At 39.4% G+C, this 12,948-nt stretch overlaps 1 protein-coding gene across 4 annotated transcripts in view; it reads left to right on the forward strand.

The window, feature by feature from the left end:
• Positions 1-12,948, forward strand: part of arhgap21b (Rho GTPase activating protein 21b) — a 35,464-nt gene that overhangs the window by 9,644 nt on the left and 12,872 nt on the right. Inside the window, exons 3-9 of one of the 4 annotated variants that reach the window (XM_044133462.1) lie at positions 107-289; positions 404-425; positions 2,300-2,392; positions 2,643-2,721; positions 2,802-2,856; positions 7,722-9,279; positions 12,761-12,907. In XM_044133462.1, coding sequence (XP_043989397.1) covers positions 107-289; positions 404-425; positions 2,300-2,392; positions 2,643-2,721; positions 2,802-2,856; positions 7,722-9,279; positions 12,761-12,907 — 2,137 coding nt within the window. Of the gene's footprint in view, positions 1-106; positions 290-403; positions 426-2,299; positions 2,393-2,642; positions 2,722-2,801; positions 2,857-5,782; positions 6,356-6,379; positions 6,612-7,721; positions 9,280-12,760; positions 12,908-12,948 lie in introns of those variants that run through there. The other 3 variants (XM_044133464.1, XM_044133463.1, XM_044133465.1) reach the window with 3 other exon arrangements.

Consider the following 12,948-nt stretch of genomic DNA (forward strand, 5'->3'; position numbering starts at 1 on the left):
TCAGCTTTTAATCCTTTTAAGAACTATTATTTACAAAATAAAGTTGTCTTAAAAGATCAGGCGGATTTTATGCTCAATAATTTCTACATCTTTCTTTTCTGTACAGAATGACTCTGCAGAGAGGCGAAGTTTGGCTGACTGTCCTGCAGTGCAGTACTCCACAGAAGAGGAGCCGTTCGCTTGGCCCAGGCCCAAAACCGTGCGCTTACGGCGCACATCCCTGGGGTTTGGGTTCACTTTGCGGCATTTCATCGTGTACCCACCAGAGTCGAGCCTGCACTGCTTCCCGGTAAATGTCGAGATTTTCTTTGATTTATTACTGTGAGTCAACAAAAATCCAGATGAACAAAATTATGTGGCCATAAGCACAACAGTCATGCTGAGTATCTTTGTGCGTTCACAGGAAGAAGATTGTGGGCGCAGAGGTAAGCAGAAAAACTCTTTAAACTCTTTGCCCTGATGTACAACCAAGTCGATTCATTGACTTCTAATGACGCCACAACCATCAACTCTGTAGCTGTTTCTGTGCTACAGTTGCCAACTTCACATGGTTTTAGTTTATTTTTATTTTGTAACACATAAAAAAAGTACTGAAAAAAAGAGCAGGTCTGAATTTTCCTTGAATTTTTTGTTTTTGACCATGTTTCATCATTTTTATTTTTATCTAACAAGTGAAGCATTAAACAGGCCTTCGTTAAAGTATTCCAACTTTTTAAAGAGCTATCGTTTCCAAAATATTCTGTCACACTGTTTATACAGCTTAGGAATTATTTCAGTAAGATGCTGGAGAAAGTAACGGAGGAACTAGAACTATAACCAGGGGTGTGTGCAGTGTTACCCCTTCATCACGTGTTGCTGGGCACTGATGTTGATCTTGAAGTCAGTTGAAATTACTTGTTGTAATTCATAAGATGACATGAAATACCACAAATAAAAAACGTTAGCATTAAGTGAAGTATACCATATATCTATTGGTGACGCACCACAGCAGGAGTTTGGATTTTCCCCATTCCAAGATACAAGTTGGTATGATTTTAATTTAAATTTGGGATACAAACAGAGAACAGGAGGATGGAAATTTTTGCTTTGAGCCCAAGACTCATTTTTCCACTGAAAATCTAAATGGTTCACTTGATGTCATGTTTGTTAGGCAGCCCTAACCCAGTGACACAGTCATGAGTATTTTAGTTTTAGTTTATATCCCTTTTCCTGGTAGATGTGTGTTTCGATATTCATATCCTGTAACTGTAAAATAAATGGACATAAGAAGTTTGTCTTGAATTATATTTCCTTCATGTGATTTGTAGTGGCAAAGAGTCTGTTCACACATTAGTTCAAGAATAGCTTCCTTGAAGAAATGGAGCTGCAGCTCCAAAGCACACCACCAGAGGGGGTGTGTTTCTTCCAGCTTTAGTTAATAGGAGACTTTTCTGTTTATTATGTAATGGGAATTCCCATGATATGATTCTTTGTAATTAATCTGTTGTGTTTAAAGTGTTCAAAATAAGGTCACAAGTTTCTGTGGTTTGGAGCTTAAAAAGGCAGTGGGATCATTTGGTTCATTTTTAAGAGTCATGTAATGTGACTCTTTTAATAAGATAACTGGTTTATAAGTTTGTTCTCCCCTTTATTTAAGTTATTGACTATTGTATGCATTTTAAATGGCACATGCAGCCACAAACAATCATGCGATCTCATGCTCGAGTTCACGTCAGCTGGACTTAGCGAGGTAGTGTGTGCTGACTCACCACCAGAATGTTAACTACTGGGGAAGTATTTTGGCCACTCTCTGGCTGTGCCCACAGCTATTTCTCAGTTTACAAGGAAAGAGTGGGAGGTGTGCAGCTGAGCACTCTGTCACTCTTCCTCCTTAGTTTATTTTGCCCCACTCCTCCTTTCTTTCTTTTCTCCTTTTATTTCCGTGGCCATGCAGCTGCTAGGAGACACGGGCAGCATGAGCAAACAGGTTTTTCTGTGTTTGGTCATTCTGATCCGCGTCCGTAAAAACCCCACAGATTGACTCTATTAATGACTCATTGTCTGTCTTAGCAGTAGACAAGAATTATCCCAAACAAATACCCAGCGCACCATCTTATTTTAGGTAGTAGTTTTCAACTAAACTGTGTTTGTTTTTGTTTTATTTCTTGCACATGAGGCTTTTTTTTTTACATTTTGTTTTTGGTTTGATTTTTATATATTTTTTTATGCTATAATATAAAATAATAGGCATATTTAAATCAGAATTTGTCAACATTTTAAGAAACTGGAATAATTAATTTTCTTTTTTGTGTTTCTACAGGGAGGCAGAGAAATAGGTTAGAACCGATGGACACTATTTTTGTGAAACAAGTCAAGGAAGGGGGTCCTGCTCATGAAGCTGGCCTTTGTACAGGTAATACTCAGTCAGCATTAAATATTTTCAGATTGTTTTTAAAAGTTTGCACATTTCCAGTCAAAGGCCGAAAGACTGTAAGTAGAGGAGTATTTTCATTGTACTGCTGCTGATTTGCTAATCAGCCAGCAGGTGTATAATTTCTGCTGATTTTTATGCTCCTTTTTGATTTCCTGTTCATCTATTAAATGCTTTATTTGTTTAGCACACTGTTTTCAAACCTTTGGATGAGACCTTTGTTGTTGAATAGGTGATCGAATAGTGAAGGTGAATGGAGCCAGCATAATCGGAAAAGCTTATTCTGAGGTGATAACTTTGATCCAAGACAGGTAAGATGGTGAGAGTTTGATTTATTTTGGTTTATTTGGCGTAATGTTTCTGTTTCAAAATGCCCCTTTCCTTTTTTCAGTGGTGACGTTCTTGAGCTTTGTGTGATGCCAAAAGATGAGGACATACTGCAACTGGTGAGATTGAGTTTTTCATCATATTCTAAAAGACTATGAAGAAAAAAACTGCTTTTTAAATTTGTAACAACTTCTGGATCATCCTGGAGCTGCTCTAGTTTTAAAGTGTTTATGTTGGGGCAGTAGTCATGAGATCCAGATATCCAGCCTGTCCCATCAGTACTCTCTATCTGGGCCTCCTAATCAGGCCATAAGAGACTTTCTGTCCTCCAGAACTGCAGCTGACACCAGTGCGGAAATGCCCTAAATTCACTGCTTGATGATGCATCACAAAAATACACTCAGATGACATTAATATGGGACAAAATGTACACTCCAGCTTTGTAGGTCTTAGGTTTTATGTTAAAGGTTTTATGTAATTAATAGATATTGGCAGAAAAGCACCAGAAATTTAGCAAGCTGCCTGACTTGAAACAAACAGTATTGTCCAAACTTTCCTCCTCCTCCAACAACTCAGTTTTGAGTCTGGATAGTCTATAACAAGCAAGAGGACAGTGATTAATATACCTTTACTTTTGCTAAGCAACAATATAACGTAATTTTTTAAAGTAATTTATTTCTTTAGAACCGCTTTGCTGGGTTAAGCCATATCTGTTGATACCATTTTGTGTTATGTTTTACCTTGACAGAAATCTTTAAGCAGCTTTCTTAATGTTTTAAACTTCTAAGCTCTTTTTTTCCCCCCAGTAGTTCCTCTGATGTGACTTGCTTCTACATGAGAGACTTTCTCTGAAATCAAAAGTTAATGATTCTGCAGTTCAAGTTAGGAATTTGAATTTTGAATTAAATACATTCTTGACCTCATTGCTGCGCGTGCTGTAGATAGTGTGACTTCATGATTTTCAAGTAAAATGTTTTCTATGGAGAGGCTTTTCATTCAAAATAAAATAAATAGCCCATTAAAAAATAAACTAAAACAAACAAAATAATAATAATAATAAAAAGAATTGTTGCTGAAATAAATAATTCTTTAAGTAAATAAATAAAACTCAGAAATTAATCTTCACATTTAAAAATATATTTTCAAAATACCTATTTTGTTTTTATTCTATAGGGACTCTTATCCAGTTGATAAAGTCAATCATTATGTAGTAATAACAGTATTTTTAAAATGTTGAATAAAAGGGCTCCCCATAGTTTTCAGCTCTTTTTGTGAAGTCAGACAATTATTGTAGTAGCCCCAAACTAAAAATGTAATATTTCTGTTCCTCTAAGATGACATTTTTAGTTATTTGCTAAAACCTTTGAAACACTAATATGCTGGCATAATCTATGTTTAATTGCTTGATTGTTGCAATTGAAATGGTTTTGCTTTCAGCTGGTGTTTTTGTTACTTATAAATAAAATGTGTTTCAAATGGTTGTCTTAAATCCTTCAGAAATTAGCAACTTATTATGGCAGCATGAATATTACAATTTATTCACATTTAATCTGGTGCTTTTAGTAGTTAGGCTAATCTTAACGTTCATGGCAAATGTTCTTGCTTTTCTTCAGTAGTTCTAAATGTACCTTAAACATGCAATGACATCAACACGGCGTGTCCCCCCCAAGTGTCACAGAGGGAAACCCTCTTACCTTAGCAGGCTTTAAATTTCATCATTAATCTTTTATGCATGCTGCAGGGAGCTGTAGGTTGCTGCTATTGATTCTGCTAAATCAAGATGTTTCATATCCAGAGTAAAACCATTGCAGATCCTTTTTGCATAGAAATCAATTTCTAAGAGCTTTTTATAGCCTGCTAGTGGGTTTTTGATTTGAACACTACTATACAAGTGGAAGATTTTTGCTCAACAGGTATATGTCCCTGGGGATTTTTAAGGGCTACATTAAATACTTATTACTAACTGAAAACTCATCTACTTAGCACATGTAATGCGGTAATGATAAATATTTATTTGTGTATAAAGCACACATTCAATTATTTTGAAATATTAAATATTGAAAATATTGTTACTATATTCAATTCATTATCCAATTTTTTTTTTCATTTAAATGATTGAATTGAAAACAATTATGATGCCATTAATTCAGGGAAAAAGCTATCCAAACCAACAAACCTTGGAGTTCTTTTTGGTTAGCTATGGTTTTCACCTGGTAACTTTGTCTTTCATGTTGCTGAATCATGAACTCTGACCTTCACTCAGTTAAGCGACATCTTCAGTGGTTTAGGTTTTGTTGTGTTTCTTTCACAATCTCCTGAATGAGTCCATGCATTCTTGGAGTACATGTGGTTGATCATCCGCTCCTTTAAAGGTTTTCCTCTGTTCCATGTTTTCTCTGTTTGTAAATAGTGGCTCTCCCCCTGGTTTGCTGGAGTCCCAGAGCCTTAGAAATAGCTTTGTAACACTTTTCACACTAATAGACATCAATAACTTTCTCATATTTTCTTGAATTTCAAGATCTTGTCAGACATGATCTTTTTGATTCTACAGATCTGACAGTTATCAGTTGTGGGCTTGTAAAATTGAAGTCAGTTTTTCCAGTTAAAGTGAATCATGAATAGTAAATACATGATTTATTAAGATGATGCTCTTATATTTTCTTTCAGGATCAGGCTTTTGATAACTTTTCTCTTAATAACTGAAATAATATAAAAACCACCATTTATATTTACTCAGGTTGTATTTGAATTTGTTTCACGATATGAAACATTTAAGTGACAAAAAGCAACAAAAAAGGAGGAAAAGGAAAAGGGTGTACTTTTTCTTTTTCACACCACTGTATATGAAAATTTCATTTTTCATTTTTAGTAAGTTCATTTGTCCTCTGTCATATCCAGTTTACTGCTACTCCACCCTCTTCCCTGAGAGTCCTCCTCCTGGCTTGCTTCTTTTTCTGTCTGTAGTCATTTATGCAGTTCACTCTCCTACGCTGTGTGCCGTGATACCTCTCACCACATTGTTTCTCAGCCAATGAAAAACGCCAACACAAAAATATCTGTAGTGTACACAATCACACTATGATCTTTCTGCAAAAATCAGAGGATTATCGCAGATGCTAGCGGAGAGACATGACACTGTAGGCGGCAGCAAGCACTGAGAGCTTGGAGACGGGCAGCAGTTGCTTAGCAAAGAGAGAGACTGGAACATTTATGGAGCAGAAAAGGGAGGGAATAGTTCGCTATAAAGCGAAAGGAAATAATGAGCAGAGAAAACGGAGGGGAAAGCGTGAATGATGAGCTTAAACCAGAGGATGAAATCAGCTGACTGCTCTGTGTTTCAAACAGGTTGACGCTTAGAGAAAAGGAGGGAGGAGGAAAAAGTGGGAGGGGGAGCTGTACCATCACAGCTGAATGTATAATCAGCAGCTGCTGCTTCTGTCATGTGAGCAGTAGCAGGGAGGGAAAAAGAGAGAGAGAGGGCGACATAGACTGGAGACACCTTGTTCAGTTAGCGTAATATTCTGTTTGAAGATGGATAAAGCCATGGAGACCTAACAGCAGTATGGAAACCATGCTTCAGCTTCTGCCACCTCGACCAGGACAAAGTGTCACGGGCAGGTTGTAACGTGGCAACCCTTGATACATCTTTGCTTTCTCATCCTTGTGTGCCGCCGCTGCAACTCCAGTGTATTTTTAGCATGTCAATCCCAGGCTTTGCTATGGCTGATTCATCTTCTATGCTCTTGGAACCAGTTATTTTTCTTACAATTTGTGCTTTCTGCTCTGCTGTCATTCTTTTTCTCCCATGATTCCTCAATGCTCTCGTGTTCGTTTGCTGTAATGGCAGCCTTTCTCTAACGAAACAACTAATCTGGTAAGAAAAGGGTACAATTGGTACCTGCCACATGTCGTACCTGCTGTATCATTTTGCATGTGTCATGCATGCCATCAGCATCCCAGGATTTCTTTCGAGTGGTTGTAAATTACTACTACACAGCTGTCTTGGATTTATGTTTATGATCAAGTATGTGCTAATGGCTCAAATGTTTAGACTGCAGACATGGCCGATGCACTGTGCCTGCGGTACCTGTTAGATTAAAAGCTCGAGTTGGAATCTCAGTGAAGCCTCGCCCTCTTCTTCATCTTTTTATGTCGGATGTCATCAGTTTCATAAAGGCTGCTGACCTCTGAACTGCTTACAGTCATACTTAAGGGAGGAACTTAGCTTAGAACTGATTGCTGCAACTCACACAGTTTTATTGTAAGGTTGTACTGTAACAGGGCCAAAGTCCTTATACCTTTCCTTAATGGTTGTTGTAGGTATATTGTGAGTAGCAAAAATAGATATTGTTACTCTTTATATTTTAAGTTCCTACTTTGGATTTTTTATTTTTTTTTTGCTACACTCGCCAAGGAAATAGTTTAGACTTTGTACTAATCCATGATACCTAGGGAAGATAATTATAGCACATTCTGTATGAGACCCTGGCATCCTGCTGCCTGTAAGAGGTTAGTCTGTCAGTCTGAGGTATGTAACTGTGATCTATCTGTCTGTCCATTTTGTGATTGTATTTTGACATTTTTTCCCACCAAATATGATGTTGTTCATAGTATTCATAATTGAATGTATTTTTGTGTCTTTGCTAATAGTGGGAAAGAATATCCTGACCAGTAATTTTTAAAAATGATGATAAATGACTAGCTGTTTAGAAGTATTTTTTTCTTTAGTATAAAGTGTGATATTCACTAGTATTACCAAGTCAATTCTAAATAAGGAGCAGATGAAGAGCTTTGACACTGCTCAGCTGTTTGAAACGCCTCCACTCACTCACTGAAGCAGGCACTGCCTACACATGCATCCAGTAACATTTTCAATATCACACTTGACTTGTCTTTAAGCATCTAGCGCCACACTATTTAATCTTGCACCCACTTGCTGTTTGTACGCCTCTCTTGTAACATGGCTTTCTTGCTCTGTCTTCAGGCCTATTCCCAGGATGCCTACCTGCGTGGCTACAATAGCTACAGTGGAAATGCAAGTCACATCCCTGACCCACCAGTGGTATGCTACCCCAGAGTAGACTGTAAGCCCACGGGCATGGCCCAGGTGACAGACTCATCGGGGCAGGTCTGCCGGGGTCCAGCAGCATCTCTTGATTATGGGTATCGTAAGGAAATCACCGTGCCCCCATCTCCTCCTCGCCAATATTCCAAAAGCCAAACAGCGGTGTGCATGCGCAATGACAGCGTTAGGACTATGGTGGTTTCTCCCAACTCGGCACACATGGGACGGGTGGTTTCGGCACAGAGGGTTGATTTCATGGATCCTGTCTATGTTAGGGGAAGACCGGGGTCTCTGGCCCAGTATCCTTTCCCTCGAAAGGCCGATGTCTATCCCAGTGGTCCGGGAATGGTTCCCTTTGCAGGTCAAGCACCTAACTACCCAGGCAACCATCAAAACATTGATTGGCGCACTTACCAGACATACAGGGAATACATTGACAACAAAGGTATCCATTCCCATGGTAGTCGGACAATTCAGGAAAGGTTGGACAATTTGCGAACTGCAGGTCAGCCCTCCTTTCCAGCTGCTTCTCACATTCCCAGAGGAGACTGGGTTCCTCAAGGAATACGGCGCAGGAGTACCTCCCATGAACGGTCATACCACGGACCTCCACCCCATTTTCAGGTGGCCCCTCGCAGCGCTTCACAGGACCGGATGAGGAATTCAGAGAAAATAAGCAATCCAAGGAACTGGCCTCCTCGAAGTGTGTCTCAAGATGCCCTGGCTCTGAAAGCTCGATCTCATTCCATAGACTATGTTGAACCTGTTGAGCTGGCTCGGCCCACTGAGAGGAGAGCAGGGTATGCAAGGGCAGACCAAGGTACAAGACCCAGCCGGCAAGCGATGCCCAGAAACGCTGTGCCCTTCAGGCCTTCGGCTGGGTACAGCGGTGGTATGAGAGGAGCACCAAACCCTTCTTTTTTCTCTAAAGGTCCAGATTCCCTTCAGACTCGCTCCTCACCAATCCTGTCTGCCATGCTTTTTGGGAAAAGCACTGAACATTCTTTTATCGACCAAAGAGTTTCAGTCCCAGCACACCATCTAGGCCACACTAGCCAACCAGGTCAGAACAGGATGCGGTCAGAAACCATACAGATCTCTGAGGCAGGCAGAGACGCAACAGTAGTTGGAATCAGGTCTTCGTCATGCTCTGCTACAAGAGAGATCCCTCAGAGGCCTGGCATCCTCAAAACAGCCCACCAAGATTCTCAAAGTCAAGTAAACTGTCAAAGCCCCTCAGAACCTGCAGTGGTTATGAGGGAGAAACCTCACGGTGGAAAGAACCCCAGCCCACTGCGGCACCCCTCATACATCCTGGCTGTGAATGATGAAGGAGCGGACTCTACAGCAGATGTGGCGGCTTGCTGGCTTCCAAATGATACACGGCGAGAGATACACATGCGCCGCCTTGAGGAGCAACGTCACAACTCCTGCTCCAGCAACCTGGACGAGTCCCTGGACGCCATTCCATTCATCGGTAAGACAGTAATCAGTTTATTGCCTTGCTGACCATGTTGGCATGGCAACTGGGACTGTAGCTACATGTAATAGAATGTCACTGTAAGCGCTATTATAAGAGTTTCAATAGACGTATGATGAAGAACTTACATTTAACAGTTGCTTTATTTGACATGCTTAGGAGATTCAAAGGTAAACTAGCCTCTATTGTGAGATGTTATCGATCAGGCTGAGACGTTCAGAGTGGGTTTGAGATGCTTTTGAATTAACCATGACAGAGTAAAGTGGTGTTTGTAATGTAGTGAAGTCCCCCCCTGTTAATGCATTGTTTTCCTGGATGTTTTCTCTTGACGGTGAACTCATAGTGGTCAAACAGCAGAGTAATGGATGCTGTGGTGATTAAATTGTTGGGATCTCAGAAACTGCGGTCTGAGTGTTTACAAAGATGTAGGGGTTCAGAGCGCACATTCAAACATTGACAAAATTTTACTGGTTGTTTTTATTTTACACTGTAAGCTTTCTATATATATATATATATATATATATATATATATATATATATATATATATATATATATATATATATATATATATATAATATTTACCTCCGTATTTGCCTGGGTGTGAGCAGAGTACTACATTTAATTGCAATGCTAAAAGAACATATAAATTAACATCTTTACAAAAATGATCTTTCAAAATATCCTATATATTTCTGTTAATTGTTTCCTCCCTCTGCCCTTGTCTGTTATCCATTATGTATTATGAATATTTGTCTATCCTTCTGTTAGGCCAGAAAGACTCGTGTTTTAGTTTTGTCCTGTATTCAGCAGAAAGTCGGAGTCAACCTCACTCTCATACTGTGTTTTATGCCTTTTAGCTTTTTCAGTGAGGGCTTGTCCATCGTACAGAACAAGCCATCCACACACATCATTGTAGGCCACACTTCTCTCTTAAAAACCAAAAATAACTCTTACTACATGTCATATGTGACTAAACCATTTACGTTTTAAAGCACATAGTTAGCACCTTCATTTTCAACAGATATTTTACATGAACATTTCTTGATTTTTGTTCCTCTTAAATTTTTCTGTAATTGTCAGTCTCAATTAATTTGTAATTTTTAAGGAGAATAGTGTTTTAAATGAGTAAAATTTCATGTCTCCATGACTGGTACTTAAAAATCAGTTAGTTAAATGAAATACTCTTTACTAAGAGTAAGTTAGATACTCTTAGTTAAATGAGATTGGTATCAGATGTTATGTGCATCATTTTCTTGAGTGAGCCTTTAATTACATTTCATATTTTTATTTAAAAATGAAGAACTTAAATTAAAATCAGTGTTGAGGAAATTTTAATCATATTGTTTCACCTACATTTTTTCAACACCCATTGCATTTTAGGTTTTCCTATCCTAAATATGGAAATCTTTCAAACCCCTGAATAGAGTATGATCTCTTCTGACTAAAAGCGATTGTTGCCTAAGATGAACAACAACAAAATTAAAAAAAAAAAACATGACAAAGGAGGATCTGAATGTTCTTTGAGATCTCCTTAGAGGCACAGTTTGCTTTTTTAAAGTTAAAGGAACAGCAGCTATGCCTCCTGGACATGGCAGAAAAGGGTAAGCTGTCAATGACTTTCATCACATTCCTGAGGAGGCAGGTGGTCAAAAACCCTCAACTGACAACAAAAGACCTGCGGCGGTCTTGGAGGCAGCAACCACTGAAATTTCAGTCTCTACTAAACTAAATGCTGAAGAGCTCCTTGTCTGTTGCAAAGATTTTCCCCACTGCTGACAAAAAAACATCTGAAAAAAAAACAACTCCTCTTTGCTCACAAACAAATATATAGATAAGCCAAAGACATTTGAGAATTCTGTTCTGCTGCATTGAATCAAAATTTTAATGTTTTGGGCTTAAGAATCAACAGTTTGTCTAGAGGACATATAAAACATTGAAAAGAACATTGTGGGCAGTAAAGCATGGCAGTGTTTGATTGAACCTTAAAGTCCATAAATGCTTCATTTCCGTAGCCCTGGAAGATACTAGATTGGTCATCATAGCCATCTGAAAATCTGTGGTGGGATTTGAAAAAAGTGGTTGCAACATGCTAACCCAAAAATATAAAATCAAACAGGATGCCTCTGTTCATGAGACTTGGGGGAGGGGGGGATTCCTCAGGCACCTTGCCAAAAGCTGGTGGCTATCTATGAATTAGCTTTGTTTCAGCTAACAGGGCTCTACTAAATGCTAAAGATGCTTGTCATGAAGGGGTTGCAGAACGCAATTTGTAATTTTGGATGCAACTGTATTCTCCCAGTCAGAAACAGTCTCTCACACAATTGTTTACAAAGATTTTTTGCATGAGGAGAGACTGAAAAAATTAGAAAATTCCTTTATCCCTAAACATTGGCATGGCCCTAAGACCCAGATTTTGCTTTCTGTTCTGTCAGTCTTAAAGTCTCTCTTCTTCTGTCTGGTTCACATTTTTTATGGACAACCAACATCTCCGTCAAGTCTTTAACTCTGAATCTCACTTACACTTTCCTGCCTGGTAGTTCATGACGCAGTAAAACTTAACTTCTGTCCTGCAAAGGCTACTTTCTACTGAATCATGTTGTAAGCACTGCTTCATTGCACATTGCTATTAACTACTCTAGGTTGCTTTCTTAGAAGAAAATACAAGACTGTTACCCCCTAGAGCAGGGGTGTCAAAGTCAAATGGACGGAGGGCCAAATAAAAAATTTAGCTACAAGCCGAGGGCCGGACTGATCGAATGTTCATTGAGATTTTTTTAAATGACGCATTTGGTCTAGTGCAGCGGACCGGGAGGGGGGGGGTGCGCGCGTTGTGAGGATCGAAGTGCGCGTTGTGAGGATCGAACGGGAGGTGCATCTCGCATTTTTTCAGACGGGGTGCCGGCTTGCTGCGGGCCGGTTCTAATATCATCCCAGGGGCCGTAGAAAATCTTCTCGCGGGCCGGATGTGGCCCGCGGGCCTTGACTCTGACATATGTGCCCTAGAGTTTATCAATGATGGATATAAGTTTTAAAAATAGCCTTGGTAGAAGGCTTGTTAGAGATATGGTGGCATCCTTATTTCCATGCCCAGTTTCAAAGTTGGGTTCAGGCAGGAACTAGGACAGTTGCTTTTAATTTTAGCTCCAAAAGCCCCTTGGCTGCGGAGAACAGCTTTGTACTTTGAGCTGTTTCAGGCCTAAAGAGCCCAATAAGAATTGTCAATAGATATATTTAAAATTAATTAAAAAGTGCATTGTAAAGCTATTGTTCTGCTGTTTTTCCTCCTCCCTTGAGAAATTCCCTCAGATAATTGCTGAAGTGACAATCTTTTCAGTATTACCCAGTGAGTCTCAGAGCCAGTGGCCTGTTGTAATGCAGGCATATACAGTATATAGAAATGCATTGTACCTGAGAACAGAACGATTCAAAGTTAATTTGGTTCTCTATGCTCACACTGAATATTTTATTGATTCATAGATGAGCCAGTCAGCCCCAGTGTTGACCGAGAGGCTGCTCCTATCCCTCCCTCTGCTGTGATATCTGTTGCACCATCCATAGCGACAGCACCCTCCAGCCAAGGCTCACCATGTCCAACTATTCATCGACAGCTGTCACATGACCAAGGTACATGGCATTGGGTTGGCTGTTGCCGTTATGGTTAATAG

The sequence above is a fragment of the Gambusia affinis genome, linkage group LG12, assembly GCF_019740435.1.
Source record: "Gambusia affinis linkage group LG12, SWU_Gaff_1.0, whole genome shotgun sequence".
Classification (NCBI taxonomy): Eukaryota; Metazoa; Chordata; class Actinopteri; order Cyprinodontiformes; family Poeciliidae; genus Gambusia; species Gambusia affinis.